At 53.0% G+C, this 27,428-nt stretch overlaps 1 protein-coding gene across 5 annotated transcripts in view; it reads right to left on the reverse strand.

The window, feature by feature from the left end:
* The window catches only part of LOC149358474 (GATA-binding factor 2-like), a 256,638-nt gene that overhangs the window by 37,820 nt on the left and 191,390 nt on the right, over positions 1–27,428 (reverse strand). For 3 of the 5 annotated variants that reach the window (XM_089570546.1, XM_089570545.1, XM_089570544.1), the window contains exons 3-4: positions 13,074–13,643; positions 12,280–12,447 (exon numbers count right to left, since the gene is read on the reverse strand). In XM_089570546.1, coding sequence (XP_089426672.1) covers positions 12,280–12,447; positions 13,074–13,643 — 738 coding nt within the window. The remainder of the gene's footprint in view (positions 1–12,279; positions 12,448–13,073; positions 13,644–27,428) is intronic. The other 2 variants (XM_089570548.1, XM_089570547.1) reach the window with 2 other exon arrangements.

A 27,428-nucleotide genomic window follows, 5' to 3' on the forward strand; every position in this document is an offset into this window, starting at 1 on the left:
GCCCCGAGGCGGCGTTTTGTCTCCGCGAGTCAGATAAGGGCAGCAGCAGCAGGAAGGGGAACTGTCTTTTTTTCCGCGTCGCCTGCCGACCGACGGCAGGCAGCCGGCGTCCTGCCACGAGGCAGGAAGCCTCCGCTATTTATTCCGCCCCTGCTTCTCCCACTCGCCCTTGCACTCTCCACAGCGTCGCCGCCGTTGCTGCAAGGGTCCACTCGCCTCGACGTAGCATCTGTCGCGTTGCTGCAGTGACGCAGCATTGCGGAGTAAGCGGGTCACGAAATGGTCGAACCTCGTTATAGCGGAATGGTTTTTAAAGAACTATCGGATACAACGAAGAAATGACGATTGCCGTTGGAAGCTCGGTCAACACGGGCTATAACGAATCTACTGCTATAACGAAGTAATCGCCGGGCCTCTTCAACTTCGTTGTAACGAGGTTAAACTATGTACCCACTGCGTTCGCAAGTTCCGCAACGGAAGGCCACGGATGGAACGCTGTGTAACCCAGAGTGAAATGGAAGGCGATGGTTGGAAACACCCTGTGTACAGCGTCAACTCGAACACACGTGTTGCGTTTCTGTATGCCTGATACAAGAGTCGCGGAGTGCGAACAACAAACGTCGACAGCTCCAAAAAGTAAAAAGTAGACGGTCAAGCTAGCATGTGCACGATACCTCTACAGAAAAACCAAACCCCTTCGAGTACCAGAAATGAAAATCGACCACAGATGCGTCCACATAACGTGCCACGGCGGCTGTTACAATTGCCAGTGGAAGCCCACGTTCGAAAGACCTACGTACAACGATGGCTCGACGCCGCAAGCGACATGATATGAGAATGGAAGTGGAAGGCGGTTCGAGGAAGTCGTAAGTTTTCACCGGGTTTGCATTTAGACACCGGTGCAAATAACAGCAAACTAATTTCTTGATTCAAAACTGTTAGCAAAGTAGAAGAAATGCAGGTGCAGCAGAAGATTTATATTAGCAAAGACTATTATCACGGCGCCTCAGCATCCGCCGTCAGTCGCGTCCACGCGCTCAAGCAACTCGTCGATTTAGAGGAGCGTAGGGGCGCCGCCGTATATTTTTCTGAGTCTAGCGGAATATTTCACCATCCAGACTACATCCATCTAAGGATAAAGACCCCTACCACTGGTCTCCAATTACTCATACCCTATGCCAGCCGCGGCCATTTTATCCCTCAAGTTGAGCTTCTATGACGGCCCCCGGATCCAGAGATTCTTAGTACCACCCGCTGCATCACAGGTCTGACCGCTGCCTTGGCCAGTTGCTCTGCTGCCTCTGTGTACCGGGGGCCAATAGTTGACATAATCACACTCGGCCTTTCAGTTTCAGTGCAGCTGAAACGGGCCGCGCTTAACGAACACGGAGGGAGTGCTGACCGCGCAGTTCCGACACTGCCCCGCTGTACGCGAGAGAAGCGGAAGTCGTGCGTGAGACATACGTCCAGCGTGTTTCGGGGACACGCCACTTTTGTCTTGGCCGACAAAGGCCCCCCCCCCCCCCGACACGCGCCAGCTCCGCAGCGCTCGCTCGCTGTTTGACCGCAGCCACGTGACCAGCATCTGGACAATGTGGCTCACGTTCGCCTGTCCGCAGATCAACGACAGCCCCTTGAGTCTGCGATGAGACTTTGGCTCTGCAACGGCACATGTCTGCAGAGAACCGGCGGTGGGCTTCTGCCGAGACATCCCGTTTTGTATGTGCAGTAAGTTCTTCAGATGGCTGATGCCTTGTGTGTGGTAAGGCACGAGACATTAACACGCGATGTCAACCAGATTCCAGTCAAAATCGCCCTGTTCTCGCATAGCCTCATTCAGACACGGTTCGTCACCGACCCACCGGCCACCATGCTTAACTCTCAGAAGACTGCCTGCCTCAAGCTATGGGGTACGACGAACTTTTTTTTTTTCGCGTGCATCAATGTCTGCAGTTTATAATTGTGGGGCACATTTTGCTTTCTGTCTCTGCCCAATTGGAAGATGCCACGGCCGGTGGTTCCATGTACTCCTTCAGCATTTATTCCATACGTCTACGTCCTCCTCGGTACGCCGTATAATGCTCAACGCATTTTTCGCGTAACGTTGGCAGTGGTATATAAGAACCAGTTCACCAGATAACGGGTCTTTCTTCATCATAGGCATTCATAAGGGCGAGAATGGCATAGGTCGCCCTACAAAAACTTCCCATTTGTACACACTGAAGTCTCATACACATACGTGTTTACGTTACGCAAGGAAGCATACGGCGCTGATGTGGGGGCTCGATAAGGATTTTTATTTGTCCTTATCATGCCTTCCTGCGCCGTAAAGGTGAATAATCGCTCAGGACCCTTAACGACGTCGACAAAGTGGGCGCTAAACGAGCCGAAGGAAACGTCCCAGGCTGTATCATGTGAATCCGTGGGCGCCTATCCATTTCATTTTCTGTACGACAGTCTCGGTCGCTGTTTAAGTCGTCCACAATTCGAGCTCTCCTCTACATATATCGTACGCGCAAGCCATACACCTGAAATCGTCGGGGAAGGCAATCAAAAGACTGTATATTTCCTTCTAAAATAGGATTGGGGAAGGGAGGTTTAGAGGTGCTTTACAACGGACGCTGCTATATAGGTTCGAGTGCAGGTTACGCTCGCGCCTCCCCCGGAGTCTCAGGGCTGGGCGTCGTCACCGCAGTGTTTCTTTCTTGCGCAAGAGGACGAGGTTACGGACAACTACTACTACAAAAATAGCGTCATCGTCGATTCGTCGTTGCTGGACGCGCGTTCGGCCGCGTCCTGTCGGGACCGAATGGGGGCGAAGAAATCACAAAAGCAGCAGCAGCCAAGCGTGGGGGGGACGGTGGCGGACAGGAGTGCTCGCTACGTGGTGCTGGTGGCGCTTGAGGACGACATCGCGCGCCCTCACCTGTCCCCACGTTTTATCGCCGGCCGTAAAAGAGCGAGCACAGCCAGCAGAGGGAGGACCAGGACGGGTCCGGCGTGGAGGCAGCGGGTCGTAAAAGGTTCGCGATGCTGCGGCGACACTCGGTCTGCGCGCGCGCGCACAACACACACGGACGCATTCTGGGAGATCGACCGACCATCACCGTCACCACCAACACCCCGCAGGGTTGCCGGTCCCGGAGCGACTGCTGCCCGAACCGGCGCCGGAAAAAACTCTCCGTCGGGACTCTGCGCGGCCGAAATTGAGGTCCACCGCGATCGTTTCGTCTATGTCAGGCTCGCACTATACGAGTCGCGAGCCAATCCGAAGCCAGGAGAAGCACAACGCAGAAGGTTCGCGGAAGGAGGCTGGGGGCGGCCGGTGAGGGACGACCTCTGCTACGTGAAAAGACGTCGCGGAAAATAATGAACTCGAAGAAAAGAAGCGAGGTGGGGGGAAAGACTGCGGGCGAGGCTTTTACGATGTCCTTCCTTCGCGGCCACTCAGCGAAGAATTTACGGCGGCGAATCTACATTTGGGGCATGTCGCTCAAACAACGCTGGCCGCACGAAGTATTGTGTGCCCGCGTGCCTCCATTTTCTTGCGTATTCTTCCTTCCGTCACGCAGGTCATGCTTCACGTCCCTTCGAGGACACCAGTCCTCGCAGCAAAAGGTCCTCAGTCTAACGACAGAGGCATTGTCCGCTGCTTGTAGCACCTGAAGCGTACTGCAGACGGCACTGTTGTCCGAAGGAACCATTCGTATTGCCAAGGCGACGATTTGTACCGACCGCTAGGAATTCCATGTTGTGTATAGAAATTCACTCACTAATGAGTCCAAAGACTACCGTTTCCAACACTTTATAGAGCTGGAAAAATAATCACTAAATACTGCTTTTACGTTCCTGGTGATGATGCGTAACATTTAGGACCCTCCAAAACCATATTCAAAGCATGCAGTTTGTGCAGCATCAGCCCACATCCTTTAGGTGTCGGCATTCCCTTGCATTAATTCACCAATTGACGTCATGTCAGGCTCTACCAATGCATTGCGCGCCGCCTTCAGCAGGACCGATGGACGGTTTCTAATAGATGCTTGTAAATTAATTTTTTTTTGTTCCGTCATAGAGGCTACTGAAGGACCATCGTTCCAGCCTCGTTCGGCAATGGCTACGCCCGGCACCCAGAAAAAAAGAGGGCCCAGGGAAAGGGGGAAGGGAGGAGCAGCAGGGAAAGAGCCGGACGTCTTTGGCGTCGCCAGCGAGACGCGATCGGCAACGCCGAGGAGGACGCACGCGACGTGTCCCGAGACATGAGGACCGCGCGGCGGCCGGTTAATTGGCGACCGGCAGAGCGTTGCGCGCTGGGGTTGACCGCCGGCTGTTCCTCCTTCTTAGGAGACGGGCACAGGAAGAGAGAGAAGGAAGGAAGGAGTATAGAACAAGAAAGAAAACACTTCGTTCCGGGACAAAGCCGATAAACGAGGAGCTCGATGGCGCGGAACGAAAGGCGGCCGCCGTTATACCTCTCTCTCCCCCTTTTATTCTTTGTTTTTGTAAAGGAGGCGATGCTGCCGTACTTCGGCCTTCGGGAAACAGCCACCGGAAGGAACGAGCGTGCATGCGCCTTTCCCTCTCTCTCTACCCGCCGCTGTGGCACATTTCACGATGCGCGCGCGGTGACTTGGCGAAGCCTCCTCCGTCACAGGCGCGCGGTTTTACACAACAGTGTCGCGTTTCTTCTCATATGTAGTAACACTACGCTCCTGCACGATCTCCCAGATCGTTCGTGCCGCATGAGACATACTACGTAGCTACGGATGCAGTTACAAGCCTCTTGGATAACAGTTTCCCCAAGTTCTTCGCCACAGTGATCTCTGGGTTTGCATAGGGCGTATACCTCACCCACAGCAGTGGCCCAGCGGCCTCGGTGTTCTAGAGCTGATCGGAATACCACGAGTTAGTGGTTGCCACGTTCGACGCAGGCAAAATTTAAAAAAAAAAACGCGTGCACTTCGTTTCAGTGCACGACGCGGAAGCCCATGCGGTCATGAATTAACACGGCTATGACGTCCGTTCCATGCATACGTCATCAACGCACGTAAAAATGCGTTTGTTTTTTGCTTTTTAATGAGCTTGACGCGAGTGGCGATACGCTATCCGCTGTCGCGCGTGCAACACTAGAGAAAACACTTCTTGCTGCTTTTCCAACAACACCGCGTAAATACGGACAGCTACGCGCGTGTGGTAGCTCAAGCACTGTGCACGTAATTGTAGCAACAGCTCAAGAGCGCGTATTTTGAGCTGACTTCTCCCTTCACAAATGAACAACGGTGAGGCGGAACGCGAGCCAGCCACCCGAGTCCCCCCAGACACCGTTTACTGCCCCTTCCTCTTTGTCGATGCGATCGGTCTCGTTGAAGTTGTTGGGATGCGTTTTGAAATCCGGAGACCACCGTGCCACTTGGTTAGCACTTTGAAACGCGTCAGCGTGCGTTCTGTTTTGTTTGCTTTTCGTGCTTCGTTCCCTCCAGGCTTGCCAATTTTCTCCGGTGCGGTGCGCAGAGACCGTTCGACGGGATCGCACGCTGGGCAGCTCGCGGCGGGAGTCCTCCCTCCCTCCTCGCATGTCGGGCGCAGTTCGCGTCGGTGCCTTATGCCGCGCTGGGCGCAGACTCCGCGGAACGCACAGTGGAATGCCAGGACTGCCGACGCGAGGGAGCGCACGGCGGAGCTAGACGCCGTGGTTCCTGCGGAATGCGGCCGGCTCGGTTCCTGCACGAAGCGCCGCCGGGACCTCCTGTGGACATCCCGAACATGCTGGCGCCTTGTGCGCGCGTCCAGGATAGGGTCCCGGGGATGCCTTCGGGAAATGCGCCGTTAAGCGGTAGCGCGTGCATGTCAGCCTGTGTTCAGACTGCAGCCGTAACGGACGCATTCTAAGCAATGCGTTCTAAGGAACTCCGCTGCAGGAGTTCCCATTGGTCAGTACGGTTGCTTACGTCACTTTTAATGCAGAATTGCTTTTGGGCGAAATAGCAGAATGCAGAACTGTACCCGAGCGAAAAAAATGGAAGAAAACGTCACTACCCTGTGCAACGCCGTCCTGGACGACCAAGCGTCAAGCTAGTCAAGCCACGGGAAAGCAGTACCGAAGAAGGACACGAAGTGCCAGTAGCGAGAGAAGATGGGTTCTTCTAGAACCGTCACGAGTTCGCAAGGGTTAACGTCCTGTCCCCTAAGCAAAAAAAAAAAAAATGGTTAGAATGGGAATCGTTACATCGTCCAGCCCTCGCTGTTAACAGTTAGCCTGTGAGAGATTAACTGTGATCCCTTTGCAACCATTTAATTTCTGGGGAAGTAACTGTTGCTCTTTTAGGGACTAATAGTTGCTGCGACGCTGTTAGTCACCAAAGGACCGACCTTCAAGATGCATTTAGACCTTCCTGCCTTTAGGGTGTACATGAGGCGTATGCTTGCCGAAGGTCACCATCAGCTATCGCACGCCGCGGTCGGGTCCACGGGCACCCGCAGGACCCCTGTCCTCTCACGTATCGCCCTCCATTCCGGTCGCAGACATGCTCACCGTGCGCACACACACACATGCGTATGCACGCAGGGGTTTCAGGGGGCAAACTGGTTTCTCCCTCGCCAAGCGTCGTCGGCGAGCCGAACAAAGCAGAATTCCTGGCTCGGCCCGTTGTCCGACGACACTATTAATCTCTCGCCGGCGTGTGTGTGTGTGCGTGCGCTCTCCGGTGAGCACGCGGCGGCGGCGGCCGCCAGCTCAGCGCCAACGGAACGCCCACCCTTCTCTCCCTTACGACGCCGCCGTCGCCGCTGTTATGAGATGCGGAGGCAGAGCAACTCTCCTTCTTCACCCTTTCCCAGCCGCTGCCTGCGGCGCCCTCCACGTCCTTACGAGCTGGCCGCCGTGGACGGCTGGCGAGTGCCGCCAGCGGAAGATACTCGATACCCTCCTTAATGTGCCGAATGCGATGAAGACCGACCTCGTGCATGCAGGGGAGTCGCGGAGATCGCTGACCGGTCGTCTCTGCCTTTTTCTCGAAATTCTTCGCAACCCTGACACGGATCGCACAACTACGCGCATCACTCCTCACTTCATTAGCAGATTGTGTGAGCATAAGTTGCAGAGCTGGGCAAACTATGGGTCAACAAATTCCGATTGCGCGAGTATTATAAGCTTTTAATTAGTCCAGTGTAGCTTCTCTTTCATCCTGTCCAACTCAGATAGTCGACAACACGGCCTCTTATGAAGCGAAAGCAAGTTCCTTGCTGGCAGCGTTCATTTAGGTCACCCATAGTAGGATGTTGCGAAGAGTATACCTACGCTCATGAAATTTGTGTTGTTCAGCGCGGGCCTTTAGAAACATGAATCCGAAAGTATGCTCGAAAGATTTGGCCCCGCCAGCAGCAGTAACTGGAAAACGAATCGCGGCTGATTTGCGTCATATTACTGTCTTCATTCACTTGCTTGTGCATTGCGATGTTATTGGATGTTGTTATAGGAGATGCGCAAACATGGTCGGACACTGTCGCAGCGGACTCGAAAGGCTCCATCCTCGAGCATCAAGAATATAATCCGAGAAACTCCTGGCTACGTCAGGTACGCTTTGGCGTTCCATAGATAACTAGTTAAAAGCGAACGCAATTAGCCGCGCCTTGTCGTTCAAGTGGTTAGTCGCGAATTCAGCCGTATAAGGACGCTAAGCTGCTCGACATAGCGGCGTCGGGCAGCCCATTTTACGCGCACAGCTAGCCGTCCCCAGTTAGCGGAGAAGAAGGCGAAAAAAATAAAATACAGTGCGAAACAAGCAGGGAGGCATTAATGATTGGGCAATTATCCGAGCAGTTTTCGCATGCTCAGCTATCTGACTATAACCCAGTTCTGGAGGCCCGCCAAGGCGAGGCAGTCAACAGTCGCGAGGCCGACCGAAGCCGCACCCTGTCCTCTGAGACGACATCGAGGTCGTCGGGCGAAAGAGGGGGGGATATTCGGTCGAAACGGGCGCCTGTCGGCGCACCGCTATCCCCGCGCGTGCGTCGGCGGAAAAGAACGGCTTCGAAATTAAGTCATTTAGCGCGTTGCTCGCCCCAATTAATACTGCGGTCCACTCTCGAGACTTCTGACGGACCCGCTCGGCTTTCGTAATCTGCATGCATTATTTTATGCGTCGCGTGAAGCTCTTTACCAAATGCAAAGCAAGGATATCTTCAAAGAGCAGTCGGGAAATTCAGGCTGCGCGAAAGCCCCGCAATTAATGCTGGTTTGAGAATGTCGAACGCAAAGGAATGCCGAATAATTATTGGCTAACGCGAATTATGACGTCACGCCTCGGTTAAGAAAGCTTATTACGCTTCTCTCACTAGTGTGTAAGCCCAAGTTAATAAGCTGAAACGGTAAAGTTGATACGTGCACTATGCAGAGCTAACAATGGTGACAGCCTATTTGTTGACTCCTCTTGATAGCATACCGCGCTTATGGAGTCTAAATGCATGGTCACCTATAAACTTCGATCTTGTGCGAGATAATGCGGTTCAACCGCTACCACGATGGTTGCTAACACCATGAAATAAACTTACAGAAATCGCGGTGCATTGAGGCACAGAAACATTCTCAAACATATTTCACCGCCTTTTGAAGCGCAGAGTATCGAATTTGTAATCACTTTTTGCGCAAACAGCCTCTAACCACCAGTGCTGGCCACACCATTCGTTAAAGATAACATAATAGGTGCGCTGATGGCGCTGTAGAGGGTAAAAGCAGTGCCTCTGGTGCACGCTTTACCCCCTCTGGTTGCGAGCAAACACGGTTGCCGAACGCCGTGACACATTTCCACACGCCTACACTGAACAGAACGAAGCCGGTTAGGGCGAATCGCGTTCCCGGTTTCGCCACCAGCCTTCTTCGCACAAGGGTCACAACGTGAGCGCGCGTGCCAGTGATACCGCAATGCGTGTGTGCACAGAGCTCGGGAGACGGACGGCAGGCGAATTGCGCGCGCTCTCGTCGGGTCCTCTTCAACCGGATCTCCGGCGTCCGCACTGTCGACGCGCGCTGCCAGCCACGCAACCCCGGTGCACATGCAACGCCAGCGCAACGGCCGCGGCGGACAGGCCTGGGATGCAACGAGCGGCGCGCTCTGGAAAACGTGCCCGGGTGCGCGGCCAGATGAGAGTGAGAAGGGGCATCACGAACGAAAGAGAGAGGCCCGATCGGGCCGCCGCACGGCTCCCGACCGAACGTCGGAGCGACCCGGGGGTGTTCGCCGCATCGCTGCAAATGAGCCTTTTCGCTCCTCGTACGCGCGGCACGAAGGAACGACGTCGCGGGCAAAACGAGCTGCTTGCCCTCCTCGTCCTCTCTATCGAGCCGAGCCAGCCGCTTGCTGCTTCTTCCCCCCCCCCCCCCTTTCACAGCCACCACCGCACCAGGCGTCCCTCCCCTTTCTCACTCTCCCTCCCGTGTATGCGAACTGTTGTTGCGGCAACCTGCAATTACGAGGTCAGGCCAAAGCCAGGGTCGCACTGGGTCCATCATCGCCTCTGGTTGGTGCCCTTCTCCCCTCTCCTTTACGCTCGCGCATAGTACGAACCCAGCCGAGGTGGAGGGCCGGTGGCGTAGAGGGGGCATGCCCAGTGTACACCACGGCGCGAGAAACGGCGTGAGCTTCGTAGCTTGCGTTCTTTTGGCGCTGCTTGTTGCTGATGCTCTTGTTCTCCTCTCCTCCACGGTACGTCGGTGTGCATGATGCGGCGATGGCTGCCTGTTGGGCGCGCAGCGAGGCTGCCCTCTAGCGTCGAACGGCCTCACTTAACAACCCGGGCGCGGGGGAGGGAGCGGTGGATTGCCCCTCGCGTCATGATCGAGGCATAAAGCCAGATGAGCTGCTGCTGCTGCTGCTTTGTGTGCTTTGCGCGCCCCGCGTTTTGGAGAAATTGTTCTGCTCGTTACGTAAGTGCAGAACGGCCGCCACTCGACGAGGAGGAAGAGCGGCGCTGATTGGTCTGGCGTTCCTGCTATGCTTGTAAAACTTATTGCCATCGACCACTTACTTCCTCGCTGGCGCGTCGTTTCACTTCCAACGTACCAAGCTACCCGGAATGAAATGAAATTTTGTGATAAGAGTGATACGCATGTCGTTCCGAGATTGAGCTGCCTTAACTGACGGTTCTAGCTAAGGCCTGGCCCTTGCGCACTCCTGACGATGCAGTCCGTCCAGCGAAGAAAATTAATTACAACGGCTGCAGGCTTTGAACGAATCAGCTGAATATAAATGAGTGAAAAAAAAATGGAAGGGACGCTTAAGCTCCTCCTTGAAGGCACGACGTGATAGCTTTATCGAGTTAACGCCCATATATGCGGAACTGGTCATTCTGGATTTTACATTCATAGATCCCTGGGGGCCCTCGTACAACTCCCTGCGCCGGTGCAGCGGTTAAGAGATGCGCCACTGCTCTGCAATAGCAGGTGCTGCCGCCGGTGGGGCTTTTGCGACACAGGTTGCTGTTCCCGAGCAACCAGTGATTAACAATCCGGCGGGCTGCTTGTGACGACCCCACAAGGTCACGCGACCTAGGTGGCCTACGTAGGTTGCTTCTACGTGGATATCTCGCTCACAACGCCGACGACAATGACGCCGTATTCTCTGCAGAACCCTTAAGCTATCGCGTTAAAATGTTGATGTTCACTTGGGACATATTATGCATCCCGTTACTCTGGTGTGGACCTCACCAGTCATTGTGGACGTGACGCGCCAACTTTCCCGCGGCCTATTCGAAATCCGCTTTCTAAATATGTAAGTCTCTTTGGCAGAAAAAAAAAGTGTAAAATTTCGCGCCAAAATTCATGTGCAGACGGTCAGCCGAGTACCCTCGACCCGTACGCTTAACCGGCATGGAACCGTGTCTACCGTCCCGACAGAAGCGGATGCAGACGCCTTGTTGAAGGGAGCACGCCAAACCAATGGGTGCGGAAATGGACGTGGGCGCGAGCCCGCTAGCAGCCATCCTCTCGCCCTCAGCACCATCATGGGCACGGCTGCATATATACTCCTCACCTGAATGGTGCGTAGCGAAGTATGAGAAAACCTGCGATTGTTGCCGAGTATGTACGCGCAAAAAACGGCCCCGCTTTGCGAATATTACGGCGCCGAGAAAAGGTCATTGAAAAAGGAAGCCCGCCGGACACAAGGGGGCCACCCAATCACGAAACGCAGTGAGCTGCCAGACCTCGAGCCGTCGTGAACGGACCATCTAGAGTTGCACAGAAGGGGAAAAAAGACCGCAACGCGGGTGTGTGCGTGCGGGAGGAGGTTGGTGGTGGTGTGTGTGTACGCGTGGCCGCAAAGGGAGATGGTATCGCCGCGTGATCGCATGTTAGCCGCCACCGTGGAAAATATGAGCGCGCGCGCGCCCTGAATGAAGGCGAGAAAGAAATGCGCCATTCACAGAAGCGAAAGGATGGAGTGCAGTGGCCTCTATACAAAGGCCCATATGGCTACGCCCCGAAAGAACGAGACTGAGTGAACTCAGCGGCGGTGCCTCCTTTAGACGACCTCTTGCTTCGCGTTGCCGAACGGAAGTCATGAGCGCCCGACGCGAGAGGATATATGGGGGCACCTCTGGAAATAGATGCAGTAAACGTTGCAGTGGTAGCCGTAAGGGCATGGGAGTCCTGACTAGAGTATCTGTGAGAAAACGGCCGACAGCAAAGCTTTGGGGCTTAGGTTTCCCTCATAGTTTGCCAAAGTTATATCCTTCGCCAATGTTGAGGTCATGGTTCCCATTTGGTGCCTCTTGGCCGGAAGGGACATTGAGCGAAGACAGCGTATAAATGCGGATTGCAGGAATTGCCGAGAAGAGAAGACGCGTAGCACCGCAATTCTTTCCGATCCCGTAGACCATGACGCCAGAAACCCACTGGTCAAGAACACAAATGAGCGCGAGGAAAACGAAAAATGAAAGGCGTAATACTTTAGTCCCAACTTCAAACGGAAAGGCCGCATGTTTAGTTACGTCCTGGACTTTAATGCCTCACGGGTGTGTAAAAACGTTGGCATATAGCGGTTACAACCGGAGACTTCGCGTGACGTTCGAACTGAAGGGAATGGTCCGTCCTCAAATGTCAGCAAGTTCTCAACTGGTGGAGCGCCTTCCTCACGAGCCACGTCTCAAGGCGGCATCGTTCTCGGCCCTTGGTCTGTTGGCCACGGCAAGATGCGATGTTGCGTATAGAAAGCGTTGCACCATTAATCCTCTGTTATTGTTACGTATAGAGCGGCGGGTCGGGGCGCGGCGCGTGTCGCCGCTCACCTCCGAACGCCGAGATGTCAGACCGCGGTCCCGCTGCGAGCGCCTGGCTGCCGTTCCAGAAGTACGGCGCCGTGGATTGGTCGAGGGACGCGAAGGGCAGCGACAGTTCTCGGCGAGAACTAGTGGCGCCGCTGCCCGAGCTGCTCCCGCTACCGCCTCCGCTGGCGCCTGCGAGGACGACCGCGGCTTTGGTGCGAGCGCCGCTTCAGCGCGCGCGTCAAGCAATGCCCACAAGACGACGACGACGGAGGAGGGGGCACACAACACCGGGAGGAGGGCGCAACCGGTTTCGGGTCAGATTGCACACAGACCGAAGCTACAGGCTCTTTCGAGACATTTAGGGATTTAGGAGAAGCGCCTGTAATATTTAGTAATTTCTTTCGTATACCCTCATGCTCCGAATGGCGAAAGGGAGAAGATATGGTAAGCCACACGGATTGTCTAAAGTATGGCCCCAAACTACAGGAGACAGTGGACTTAGCGTCAGTTAGCACAGATGTCCAGTTGAGAGGTTCAGATGACAATGATTTCTGAATGTAGCATCAATGAGCCTAAAACAGCCACATTAGTTGACGTGGCTGCAACTCCTCGCCCTTGCGTCCGACCGAATCTGACCCGGAACCGAGCGACAATCAGTGGGGACCAGGGAGTAAACCGGGTACAACGGCGGCGTGGCAGTCGGTGTGGACCGGCGTGGCGGCGGCGGCGGCGGAGGCAGGTGCGTTAGTGGCGGCAGCTGTTAGTGGAAGGTGCTTGCGTGCGGAGGGCGTGCAGATGAGGCCGGCGTGCCTTACCGGCGCTCGACCGTCCCTTGGTGCGCGGCTTGCTGGCCTGGCCGTAGCCGTTGGGTCCCTGGAGCGCGTTGGACGACGAGGACGAGTGCTGCTTAACCGCGCCCGCGGCCAGCTGCAGGGGAGCGGCGTGGAAGCCGTGGTAGCCGGCCAGCTCGGAGGGGGGCGGGTGGGGCATGTACGGGGGGTACGGGGGTGAGGATGCGGAGAAGGGTCCGCTACCTTCGCGCTTGCCTCCCCCGGCGCACGCTGACGAGGCGAGCTGCGTGAGCATGCCGGGCTTGTGGTCGTCGCAGCCCCCGGCGGCCGCGTAGCCCGGCGCCTCAGCCGCGGCCGGGTCCGGCGTGGCGTCCTTGGGCGGCGTGGGAGGGAAGCTGAACAGGTGCGGACTAGAGTGCGAGGGCGCCGTGGGCGGACTGGGCTGCGGCTTGGCCGTCTGGAACGGGGAGCACCAGGGGGCCGCGTGGTGCGGCACCATGGCCGCCGCCGCGGCCGCCTTGGCCGTGTCCGAGATCCACGGGTGCAGCGGGCTGTGGAAGTGCGGCCGGCACACCTGGCTGCTCGGCACGCGGGCTGCGAACACAAGAGAGAGAGAAACGACGACGTCCCGTTACAACGAAATCTCGTTAGGACAAACTCGCTTAATTCGAACTCCCGGTTTATTCGAAACGAGGGTTTCGTCGAAATGACACTTCGTTATGGAGTGGAGTCTCGTTGGTTTGAATCCTCCTAATTCGAACTTTCGGTTTATTCGAACAGACTGTTTGGTCGAAATGGCGATTTGTTATAAAGTAAAATCTCATTATAATTCCAACTTGCTTAAATCCAACTTTCGGTTTAGTTCACAAGCGCAGGTGAGAATGGCATATACCCGTGGAAAGGAGACAGGCAACGACAAAGATGGTAGCCATAGTTTGAAATAATTCTCACACTCTTATATCCCAGCATGTTTCATAGTGGCGGAAATGAGCATTTGACGTACTGTTTAAGAAGTGCGATATTGGCGGCTAGCGCATTTCCACTGCCGTAGCACGTTAGTTCCATGCACGCCAGCAGATATTATATCACCTTTAGTATCATGATATTATATTATGATATTATCTTCTCATCTATGGTATATAGATGAGAAGTCCCAGGCTATTTCTCACTCGATAAATAACAAAAACGAAGGGCGGGCGGAAGTATTATATAACTAGGAAGTCGTGTTAGAAGGGACTCGTAAAAAGTGAAGCTGCTAAAGTAATAAACAGCACAGTTCAAGTCGCAATCTTGGAAAATGAGCCCCCCACTCGTATAAGACTCATCTGTCATTGGTGCAAATTGGCTGCTTGCGCCAACAGAGGTACAGCTACTTACGATCGTTTTTCTCTACGCCTCAGTGCGCAAATTTAAAATAACCAACGAGGTTACGAACGCCGTGATCGCGTGTATCTATCTTTACAGCTATACTCGATGCATGGTCAATCGCAGACACACACAAGGCGGCAGCTTGTTCGTAAGCATTTTCACGCGAGCACTCTCAGGGGCGGCAAAACGTTTTCAATTTCATCGCGGCCAGCGTGCTGCCTACTATTACCATCGGCAATCACGCGATCCATCACTGTTAGAGGACAACTCGGCTGGCCGCCAGATTGGCCCCCACTACCACCGGCGTGCGCGGATACGCGTCGGGGCGAGCTTCTGCTTAGCTCTGTGTTCTGCACCTTCCGCACATAGCGAAACATGCAACGACACATCGATACCTGATGAGATGACGACTTGCTAAAACTTAGAAAACATAGATGCTCGGCTATGTGCTATACTGAATAAAGAACCGCTGATTGGATCGTGATTTGGAACGATTATTTTCATGATTCATCCATCTTTGGTTACAGGAGCGAAGAAAGACACAACACAAGGCAGAAGACGGGGCGAAGCGCCTTCTGTCTTCTGTTGTGTCTTTTTTCGCGCCTGTAACCAAAGATCAACAGTTATCAACTTGCCCAGTAAGACCTTCTTTTAAGCCATGATCCATTATTGTGCCTCTGTGGTCCCAGACCTTTCCTCCCGCCCTCCTCGACTCAGTTATCACGCAGCCTAAGCTCTCGGACTGTAGTATTTTAAAAAAAAAGTGCCTGGCAGGCTTTGTGCTTTTCAAATAAGGTACTCCGTTTGCTCCTGTATCTAACGATTTCGGACATACATTTTTAGAATTAGAAAATTCTAAGATACTTTTACGGAAATATTAAAGGCAATGGTCCATTCTTGTGATATGTAGCAAAATATTGCTTTTAAAGTGTTTCCGTCGATCGCATCGAACAGTTAAGACTCACTTTGCAAACAAATGGGGAACGCTTAATTGACGATAACAAAACCGTTAATAGACGAAAAAAAACTCAAGACTGCCGTCGGGTGATCCGCGGATATTGTTGCAGTGAAATCGTACATTATGTGAAAAAAATCGCGCTCATACAAGGTTTCCCGCTCAAAAATGTTTCTGTCCAGAATTGTTAGGTAGTAAAACTTGGAAGTTACTGCTGATTGTCACGACCCTTGCGGCACTGATGTGGAAAGTTCGCAGGTGCCCAAAACGCGAATGTGGTGGAGAAAGTTGTGAGTCACGAATAATAACTGGCTACCCCGTTCAAAGGTGGCGCCACCATTCGCTAGCATGCACAAACTAGTCGCTGGTCATGGCCAGATTTTGAAATGGAGCTTCGTAACGTGGACGTCAGCTGGAGAATGACGTTTTTTGCTAACTGTCATGACGCCGTGGCCTCGCAGACGGTTATGAAGCGCTGCGGTGGTCACTTCGGAGAGCATCCACCTAATTGCTCTGATTTAAAACAAGGCAGCGGAAATTATGACGCCACCATTTTTTTTCTGCATTACCAACGGCGACTGGCTCACCACTAAAGTGTCCGGCCATCAGAACAAGAATTATCAAAACCGTGACCGCATCATCCCACACTCGCTCTCACGGTTTACCAAGAAAACCGGCGCACTTCTTACACCGAGGTGCCGTCCGCGCCTCACCAACGTCCGATCGCTAAGTGTATTACTTACGCCTTTCAGCGACCGTGCATCGGCTCCCAGGCCCGCACTAATGTGGTGTCGGGTTAAATGGCACAAGCTTGGCCCTTCGCCCAACGAGCTTTTCTGAGTGATGGCACGAGAATATGAGGCGGGGCCCCGAACGGACGGAGGGGACCGGAACTATCTGCCGAAGCGCAGCCGTGAGAGAAAAAAAGAAACAGAGACAAAACGAAAGGGCGCGTTGCAGAGCCAGGCCGCGCTCCAGCAAGAGCAGCAAGCAGCGCAGGAGGCGTCCGATGGCTGCTTAGCCATGGCGGGCACGTTTTCAGCGCCTATAGCCACCCAAGATTTACGGCAGCCAATTGGCCATTATTCGAGCAACGTACGCAGAGAGACGGAAACTTGCGGACTAGTCTAGGGGGCAGCGCGCGCGTAACAGAGCGTAGGGGGAAGCCAGGAAATGACGGAACGGAGGGACACGAGGAAGGAGGGTCAGGGGGGAGAGCGGCGTGGCGTTGGTGTGAAAGCAAACTAGGCAGAGTCCGCGTGAGGTAAGAAATATGTGACAGCGAAGAAAAAGAAGAGCGTATCGCGAGTGACCCGTAGATAGCGAGCGCCTCGTGGAGTCTTTTAGAAACAAAGTTCCGTCTCTGCACGGCTGCCGTTCGTAGCACAGCTGCTTCTTCGAACGGAAACCACTTTACGTGCTCTTGCTGGACCTTCGAACGTTTTCTTTTTTATTTCATTTGCGACAAGCGCGCTTAGTCACGCACCCTCTACCTGTCCTTCCCATCCGGAGAAAAATTCACTTGCATAAATCGAAGCCCGAGGGCAAGATGATATGTGGGAGTGTAGTCGTTGCGCACAGGTGTAATAAAAACAAAAACAAAAGAGAAGTCCGATTGCTTTTCTTTTTCCACGTATTATTAGAGACGCCTTTTCATGGCCTTTCAGTTCGCGCTTGATAATGCAGCCATTTACTTCTAAAGGAAAAAAGAAACATATCCAGAGCAGTGACAAATAAATTTGCACGTTGATAGCCCCTATCATTGCCTGCTTGAGATACAGAGGCTGCATGCGTCATGGTTTCGTTCGAGGGAGGAATAAGCCGGGCTAGTTGGCACATTCTTTGCATAAAAACAGCGCAGCAGACGGGACCAAGAAAAAAAGACACAAATGCAGTTGATAGTCAGCGCCCGTGTTTGTGTCTTCTTTTCTCGGTCCCGTCTACTGCGCTGTTTTTATGCAAAAAACGGTTTCGTTGTTTTAAGAAATTAGGGCCTTCCCCGCTGAAAGCGTCGGTGAAGTCCGAGCTGCTTTGAACCGCAATCCCGAATACGAACTCCAACGCACCAAAAAAAAAAAAAAAAAGCAGCACGGCACCAGACCATCGTGGATTCAACAAAGTCGAGAAGGGGGTACATATATCGCGTCCTCTAAAATGACACGTAGGCAGTCGTGGACCGAGCATAAGGAGCCACGCGAGACCGGCAGCACATTGCCATTCCAGTCAGGACAGCTGGCTTCCGACAAAGTCCGCGGAAGAGTCGCTATACTATAGCTGAGCCCGAAAAATGTCCTCGTGTCAAACGTTTGGCGTCGCGCGCTAGCGTGCGCACGGCCGCCGCCGACTTCATCCATCTCGATTTGTGCGTCGAGGCAGTATTATACCTGCATGCGTGGTGCGGCATCGGCGGCAGGGCACCAACGCCCCAACACGCGTAGGTCGAATCGCAAGGACTGCTTCCGACGGAGCGCACGGTGTACGCACACGCAAAGACCTGCGCCTCTGGCAGGAATCGTTTTGCAAGCGCGGCCGCCGGGATTAAACGGCGCATAAGCTCCGCGAACAGAGAATGACCCCCGGCTGGCCTCGGGAGGAGTGGACGTTGTACTTACGCGTGTCCTGGGCGCGTATAAATCAAACCCCCGTTCGCTACGCGGGCGGTCCCGGCGCTCTGACCCTTCATACAAATGCGACGAGGAGTGAAATGCCCGTACGTACACGTCTATTGTTCTCTGCGCTTTCTTGGGATGACCTATGTGGCGGGCCGGCTCATACATCCTAGGGTATTTCAAGTGCAGGGAGGCTGACGTCTCGTTAATCGTTCCAAAGGATTAAAGTTTAAGTTTATTTGGAGAGGCTGTGGTAAAGATGTAAAACAGAAAGAACGATCGGATGGAAGGCATTATTAATCAACCAAGTTTTCTTGCTTTTTCACCTCTACAGGAGTGCAGTATTAATTGTAGCGTTTAATATCGATGATCGTCTTCCTTCCCTACGGGTTATTTTCAGCTAGACATGTTGTCTTCTGACCTTGCATCATTTAGAATCCCTGAGACTGATGTACACTTCCTCGAGGTATCGAATGAATGCTTCAATCATTGCCCGGTTGTCAGGAGAAAATGTTACAGGGACCCGAATGCTCTGCTGATATATTCAGGTTCCGCGTGCAGATAGCGCGCTGAAAGAAAAAAAAAAAGCTTATCGCGACTGGACTGTTTGAGAAGACCTTCACTGAGGCATGTCAAGCAACGAGCGATTAATCAACAAAAGGAACTAGCGCGCTATACCCATTCAATTCACGGTCAAAGCTATGTCTGGCCAAGCCGAAGTACAGAGCTGGCTGAAGGTCGACTTTGCAATTATTCACCTTGTCGACTCTGTTAACACGCTCTCGCTCAGCTGCTTAGCAGTATACAAACGGTTGCAACAGGTGCGTCGCAAGCCAGCAAGACATTGCTGAAAGAACGCATTAGAGCCTCCCCCTCACTCCTTCCTCCTTGTTTTTCCGCTACTCGTGGGAACGCGCACTCTCATCCCGCAGCACATGCCGTCAGTCCGGCGGCCAGCACACGCCCATACCTGCGGCGCCGACGTTAGAGGAGGAGGCTCCTTTCCGGAGCCCCGCGCCGTTCCTTACCGGCCTCTCCCGTCCTTGCGGCAACGGCCTACTAATTCGGACTCGGATTTCCCCCGCGCCAGTCGACCGGCCCGCACGAGAAGAAGCGGAGGAAGAAAGAGCTCGTACCGGACGGTGCCGCCAGCCGAGCCCCGAAAACAAAAGCGTTCGCATAGGCCGGCAGTTTGTTCTGATCCGTGGCGGGGGATCGAGCGAGCAGGCTGGCTTTTAGAGCGCTGAGCTCGCGCGAGATCCGAGCGTGGAAGCAGGGGGACCTTCCGGAGTTCATTTATTGCGGCCTTCTTCGTCGTCGTCTTCTACAATAACTGCGCACATGTACACGTGCTAAGGAGGCTTTGCGGCCGGGATAGTGAATCCGAGCGCTCCTCTTATAATGTGCTTCATCGTCAGACAGTCTCGTGCGGCGTCCAATATTATCCGACTGGTGCACGTGAGTGACCTGAGGTAACGTTTAGCTCTATGAAAGTATACGTTGTACATGGTACTATTGTAGGAAGGAAGGAAGGAAGGAAGGAAGGAAGGAAGGAAGGAAGGAAGGAAGGAAGGAAGGAAGGAAGGAAGGAAGGAAGGCACACACGGAAAACGAGACGAAAGAAATAAAATTGAAGACGAAAGAAATAAACACAGGAGAGAGGGGAGAAATAAAAATCAACAAAAATGTATACAGAAATCCTCTTCGTTGCTCGGCGCCATATTGACGAACCAAGTACAGCACTTCGTTACAGGCGATGCCGTGAAAGCACAGCTTCGCTCCACAGCGAGACGAAGCAATAGCTCTACCACGCGCAACCTGTGCAAACTGTGGCCTGTCTACGTAGGGTTCAAGAAAGCGACTGCTAGCCCGCTATTTTCCCAGATGCTTTGAAGCTTAGAAAGACAGAAGCGGATCACATTTGTCAATGCTTTTTCCTTTCGCTTCGTCAGGCATGCGCTTTTTGTTCCCTTGTATTTTTCGGATGTATGTACATCGCAATTTCACCTGCTTGCAGACTTTATGGCCGGAATGCGGCGGTAAACGACAAAAAACGAGGGCACAGCTGAACCCAAAACTGGCTACACATTTTTTTTTCACATATGCCTACAAGTTGTTGCCTCCTGTCTGTCTGTTTCCTCCACTTCAGTTATAGCCCTCAAAATTTTCGCACTCGCAAGATATAGCAAAATAAATAGCACCTGCTTCCCAGTTTATGTCATCGCGTATCTTTCTTTTTCTTCTGAACGCAAAGTGCCCGGCTGTTTCACGGTGATGAATAATATCCTGGCTATTTTGAAAACGACGTTTCTCAAACTCCATGCTGCAAATAGAGAAAACACTAAAAAAAGAGACCAGAGTTGAAATCTTGCTCAAGGTGGATGGAACACACGCACCCATCCATCCTTCTAGAGCAGTTCCCCTCCCTGCTTTTTGCTCCGGTACCCCGGGCGTCATTAGTATTCCGTTCACACTTCCGTCCGTTCTTGTTTTTCCCTCTGCGAGGCTGCTGAGTGCTGAACAATGACTCCGGACGCCTAGGCCGACACACACGCCGTGTATTGACCACGGTGGCGGTAAGACCTCCCGCAACACCAGAAACGCTGCGGGAGTCGCCTCCGCGTCCAGCCTGCGAGCCGGATACATCTATATGCCGCGAAATGCGGTTTTGCGAGAAAACGCCGCCGCGTGCTGGCGAAACGAGCAGCCAGCTAGGAGAGGGTTTTACGACCGGCGGAGGTCTTCAGCTGTATACTGGCGCGCTCACGTTGCTCTGAAGGCTAACAGAAAGGCAAGCCAAGTATGCTTGGTTGCCAGCCTTTAGAGGATATTGGGTACGTTGCAACGCGGTTTGAGGTGTCCTGATTTCAAAGTGATGAGGAATGTCCTCACGATACACGCTTTCCTGCCGTTTCTCGGATGGATGATTTATAGACGCACATCGCTGAACATCAGGATTCAGAGTAAATTCCAGAAGCACACGGACAGCGAGAAAGTAAGAAAAAAGAAAAGGAAAGGGGTCAGGGTGAAAAGAGCAAGCGAACTCATAAGCGTAGAAGACAATGACTTTTGAGACACACCTCTGAAATACCCAGCTGACCGCGTCACTCCATGAACTTCAACTTAGGTTTTCCTAATTGTTTCCGCTTGGACGCAAACTGCGAAGTGGGGTAGCCTTTCTAAAAACAAACCAGGACCATTTTCCCGTTAAGGTATTCTAATGCAGCACAACCCTCCAAAGTCTCCCATCTCGCATCGAACGTCCGAGTTGCACCTTCAGGCGACAAAGCGCAACATCTAGACTTCTTTCCCGGTCATTTTTTTTTTTTTTTTCCTAATCTTTAAGAGCATTACTGAGTCACTGAATAATCACAATAGTCCAGGAACTCGTAGCGGTTTACGTAACGCCAAGCCTTTTGCGGGGAGTAAGCAGTTCGCTCACGTCAGCATGGCGAACTGTGCGCACCCTTTCTCCGACTAGCCTGACATGCTTATACACACACTACGCGAACGCGCTCTGTCCGCCAGAGAAGCAGCAGCAGCAGCGACTTCTAGCTCGAGAGCACACGCGGGGTGGAACGCGAAACCGCAGACCGCGTGCGCTCACAGTTGGTGCGAGACACAAACCAGAGGCGTTGTTGTTCCACGGGGTTTTCCGCTCTCAGAATCTTGCTGTTGCCGCTGTGTAGGCGGCGGCGGGCAGCTAATTTGCTCTCCCCTGCTCCAAACTCTCCCCCATTCCAGACCGGCTGCTTGTCCGGGGGGTTGACGCTAGCGAGCCAGCCAGTGGCAAGGCGCATTAGGGCGCAATTAGACAGCCGACATGGTCGGAGCGCCACCGAGCGGCGAACCCCGGGCGCGCGCCGCTGCGACTTCTGTTCTCCGAGCTGGATTTTGTCCGCGAAGCATCCGCAGCTCTGACCCCGCCTTGCTTTGCGTGAGGCCCAAGCGCGAGTTGGTGCATGTGTCTACGTTTATGCTCGCACTCTCATAGAAGAAAAAGAAAACCGTGCAGTGGTGTGGAAGCTATGCAGATGGAGTAAGCTGATCACCGCGCCATTTCACAAGGCCGTCAAATGCGTAGGAAGTGTCGGAGGTTGGCTGGCTCCCATATGTGTTTATATAATGCGTGGTTAATGTAATGGTTAGCCAACTGAAGCGCGTCAGTTAGACCGCGTGACAGAACAAACGCACTTCCGCGTAAGTAGATTCGCGAATTTGTCTCCTGATTATACGGTTGCCTAGCCAAATTTGCTGCATCCGCAGCAGTGCACGGTTTTTGGCGACACTCATCGTACACGTGTGTCTGTGCGTAGGCGGGCTCTCTCTCGTGTGGGTAGGTGGGAGTGCTGCGTGCGGGGAAGCCATCTTCAGTTTCCCCCTTACCCTCCGACTCCTCAGTTCTTCGTTTCTCGATGAGCCGTCGGCTCAGAGGGAGAGGAGGGCATGGGAGCTGTTGAGTCTGGTCGCGGCAATTAAACGAACGAGCGCGAAGAGGCGCTAGCCGCTTCCCGAACCGACCAGGCCGGATCGTCGGCACTAAACTAATCTCGTCGAGAGGGCATTAATGAAGCGTCCCTTGTTTTCCGCGGCTCTGAACACTGTCATTGTTTTGTGCGCTGCGCTGGTCCCGCGCCGTCCGCCTGGATTACATCGGAGTCGAAGAGTATGTAAGCACAATGGTTCGGGCGTTTATTTGTGGATTGCGCGGTTTTAGGTTCAAAGGGCGCCGGAACAGCCGACGCAGAGGGCAGCATTTACAACGAACCCCGTTTCAGGAGAAATCTAGTTGTAGGGCTTTTTTTTATTGGTGTACGTTCCAGTTAGCATACCGGTTTTATTAACCGGCTGAGCGACTACGCCATCGATTAATTTCTTCTCGCCTGTCATTTGAGTAAGCCGCAAGCTGCAGGCAGACGCTAGCATGAATAACTAGATTTGTGTACTTAAAATACGTTGCAGCAATCTATAAGTAACTGTTACAAGGGTACAACTTTCTCACAACCTCCATCGATCACTTTTCCGAACAACTGCTTTATCGGCAGCCCAGCAAACCGTTATGTCTCTGACGCAACGATGGAATGCATGCATCGGACCAATGCGCTCTTTGTTGCGAGAGTTTCAGAAATTAAAGCTCGATTTTTATTCAAGCTTTTTAACTTTTGTAACCATGCACCCCCCTCCGCACCTGTTTCTATGCAACGCCCGAAAAGAGCCTTTAGGGTATGTGATTATACATGCCCAGCGATTCTGGACAAAAGTATTTTTGGACGGGAAATCTTTTATAAACGCAATTTTTTCATGTAGCGGAAGATTTAACTATATATAACAGTCAATATATTCGCAGATTACCCGACGGCAGTTTTAATTTTTTTTTGCTGTTGACATTTTTTCTATCGTCGAAAGCGCTCCCCATTCGCTTTCTATGGCAGTCTTAACTTTTCGATGCGCTCGATAGAAGCACTTTAAACGAAAAATTTTGCGACATATCAGAAGAATGGACCATTTTCCTTCAATATTTCCGTAAAGGTATCTTACAATTTTCCGATCTTCAAAATTTCTGTCCGAAATTTAGACATGAGGTGTATGCGGGGCATCCGATTTAACCCCCAGCTTTCAAACTTTCTTGGAATGCGACGTCAGTCATTCCAGACCAGTCAAACAGCCTGTTTCCTGTTACGTGTTGCGCACTCTTTCGCGCGTCCCCATAGACGCACCGGCGACCTGGCCATCCCCGCGAACGCGTAGCCAGCTCTCAGTGGGCGAGACATTTTTGGCCGGGCTGCTGCGGGCACGGCACAGTGCCGTGGCGCGCGCGACACGGACCGCGAGCCGAGCTAATTGTGGGTCCTCGGTGGACGCCGCGGAATTTGCATCAGAAAGCGCCGGTCCGCTCTCACGCCGTCACAGCCGCGGCCCGCTAGGTGTGTCCTATTAGTATTGCCTGCTGCCCTCCGCCATTATTACTGTACCGGAGGGGCTATCTTTGGCCGGCTTCCCGTGTCACGAACAATCGGCGCAGGGAGCGTATATATATTTATATACGAGTGGCGCAGCTCGGGGAGTCTCCCTCCATTGTTTGGAAACGGCTTCGCGCAGCAACGCAACGAGCGCCGAGTGGATGAGGCGGCAAAGAAAGGACGACGCCACCAAAATGCACGCGCTGCTGAAGAGGAGACGCATCGACAGCGCCACCGAAGACCAGTGCACCCGCTGCAGACAGGAAGCCAATCAGACGCGGTGATTCGCCATCATTGAGTGGCAGAGTCAGGGCAGCGTCATATTGAAACTTGGCTTATTTATGCCTCCATTAAGCCGCCTTTTGAACAGAAGAAATGCAGTGGAAACGTCGTTCCCTCTAAACGCTAAGCACGAAAGGAGGTAAGCGGTCCTCTGGCGTACTCCCTTTTAAGCTCTCCTTTTTTACTCCCTTCGGTTTAGAGTGTAGCTACGATATGTTGTTTGACGACAGACTCTCATGATCGTATTCACTTCTTCGACTAGTATTCCACCTCTTCCTAGGCACTGTTTGTTCACTGTTATAGTTTATGCGAAATTATAGATTACGCCCTGGCTCTTTTGCCTCTGTGTTCGTGTGCACATGAGACGGAAAACAATTACTCGTGCTAGTCCAGTAAAACCGTGCAAGACTTTATCAAGATAAGAAATCTTCACGCAGGGTAGCAAAAGCGACAGGAGATCGAGTGCAAGTAGGGAAATACCAGTCGTTATTGTGAGAGGAGACCAAAAAGCACAACCTGCGGTTACAGTCCGCTTAGGAATTAGATTTGCGATACATCGGATGGCAATAACAGTTTGCTTTCTTGATAAGAACTTAGCGTATTTTCTTTTTCGTCGGGAAACCGTGTTAGCGCCTGGGATAAGTCCCCCTCGCCAGAAGTATACATTAACAGAGAGAAGGGTTTACGCAGCTCACACGAGTCTAACGACAAGTCTCTTGGGAGGACCGGACGTGCGCTTACAGGTAAGCATTATCTGAGCGGACTCAGAATGTATACCTCTGCCATGTACGGCAGAAACCTCATTGTAACGAAACAGTTTACAAAGAAATAATGGATATAACAAAGAAATGACGACTCCCCTTGGAAGTTCTGTTAACAAGGGCTTAACGAAGCTACGTCTATAACGAAGTTATCGCCGGGCTCGTTCACGTTCGTTATAACGAGGTCCAACTATATTGACAAGACGAAAACCCTGACGTACCGATACTCAGATTCATATAAGAGCTAAAGAAAGGAGGAAAGCATGTGTTGTCGATACTACAGACCACGGGAATGCGAAATATAAACTCCGTGATACCTCAAGGAAATATATGGCTGGCTGAGGCGACGTCTCTCGATGGCGTATGATACGACTGTCCCACGGGTCAACCATAAGCAGGTCCTTTTACAGTCACGTCCTTGGCACGTGCCGCTCGAACACCTCGTCCCAATCATGACCGCATGAAGAACGCAACAGCCAATCGCCCGCGCCTTCAAACGCGCCGTTCTAGCTAGTATACAGTATGATAGTATACAGGACGTAGCCCACGCGCTCGCTTCGGTCTTCGCCAGACGCGCGAAGTATCCGGCGCGTCGTAGGGGGCGTCCTGTCGGCAGAGGAGGCCCGCGCACGCGCGGCGCGTCAGCGCGGGGGCAGGAGCGCCTCGGCCGCCGAGCCGAAGGCGACAGGTGGTCGTTAGCGCGTCACGCGTCGGAGCGGAGAAAGGGGCAACACCTCGCGGGCCGCGGTTTCGGTGCTCGCCCGTCTTCGCACGGCCACGGATGCTGCTGCTGTGTTTGGTTTTCAGGCCCGAGGCGTCCGTCCACGACCGGCACCGGCAGAGTTCCGCCGAGAACGCGCCCGCCAGCCTTCGCAGTCCTCAAGCGCTGGCGGATGAAAGAAGCGCGAGGTTTCTTTCTTTCTTTCTTTCTTTCTTTCTTTCTTTCTTTCTTTCTTTCTTTCTTTCTTTCTTTCTTTCTTTCTTTCTTTCTTTCTTTCTTTCTTTCTTCTTGGGCCCGTCGTCGTGAGCTGTCTTGTTTGAGTTTCTTCTCGACGCCTAGTTCGCTCGCGAATTCGTGGGAGTTTTAGGCGCCGCCCCGATATTGTACGGCGCGCGAGAGGAAGAGTTGCGGCAAGCATCGCGTAGCTGAAGGCCGAAGACGTGCTTTTCAGCGTCGAACGTGCGTGCATGAGCGCACTGCGGCAGATGTTGCGAAAAAAAGAAGAGTACAGACGGGAATGGTTTTGCGCGAAGACAGCAGATCGAACTCTGTGGTTGTGGTATATATACCTGCCCGTGCGGAAGCTTTTTCTCAGGGTATCCTGGTGGTTTCTGGAATGTCATCTGCCTAACTTACATCTTTCATTCAGACTGTTCTTCTGTTCCTCACAAGCGCTGCGATTTGCAAAGAAGGATGGCGTGAAAGCTGCAGCCACCATCACCATGAAATAAAAAGAAGACATTCGTTTCTATACTAAGTACATATAGGTAAGCAGCGCGATACACTCGCCAGCAGCAAAAAACAGGCCTTTTCCTCATTTGGAACAACACTGTCAGCTGACATTGCGTACCAAATTGTGTGAAGCCCTTCCTAACAGACAATCTAAAAAAAAACAATAACAAAGTTGAGAAGGGGGACGCTGATCCGGTTGAAAACACGAGCTGAAGTCATTTTTCCGACTTGCTCACAGATTTGCTTCTTCTCCTAAGGGGCACGTGACCGCCCCCTCCCCCTGCTGTTTTAAGCAAGGATATTTTTTGCACATATGCGTCCCGCTTTTCTTCTCTTCCTCTCTTTATATCTGTTTTTTTTTTTTCATTGCTGGCCTACCCGCAGCCATGCCAGGAATCTGTTGCAACCGCCACGATGGCAGCGCCTCCTACGCGTGTCGGTGTGTGTGCATAGTGGAAGAGCCTGATGTTTTCACTAAACATCAGACTCTCTCCCTCTCTCTGCATTTTCACCGCACTCGCCCCGCGAGCTATGCGCGGTGTATTTCGCGTCCCCAGCATTGAAACTCTGCCAAGAGCCCGGCGATCGACCGGCGTGCGAAAGACCCTCGACTCTCTGCAGGCGCCTATAAATACCACGCGCTGTTGCCTTGTCTCTCTTTGTGACCGCGCCGAGACGCGTGCCTGCCCGGTGGCTCCCGTTTCTTGGAACCAGGTTTCCGTGTGGCGCAGATATCATCTCAATCTGCGACTCCAATGCCCGTCCACGTGTTCCTGCGGCGCCTCCTCTGAAACTAGGTCGGTTTATCAACATCATCCCGGCTCTGCAGCCACTGCTGTACAAAGGCTCCCTCTTGTACACCGGTCTCCATTTAATCAAGGCCTCGCCAAATGACGACGTCAACGCCACCTTGATTACATTCTTCATTCTAGCGCCGGAGAAGTTTCCTTTCGTTCGCGTCGATTCGCAACTTCTTTATAAGAGAGTTCCA

This window comes from Amblyomma mixtum, chromosome 2, assembly GCF_055824585.1.
Source record: "Amblyomma mixtum isolate Tamu chromosome 2, ASM5582458v1, whole genome shotgun sequence".
Lineage (NCBI taxonomy): Eukaryota > Metazoa > Arthropoda > Arachnida > Ixodida > Ixodidae > Amblyomma > Amblyomma mixtum.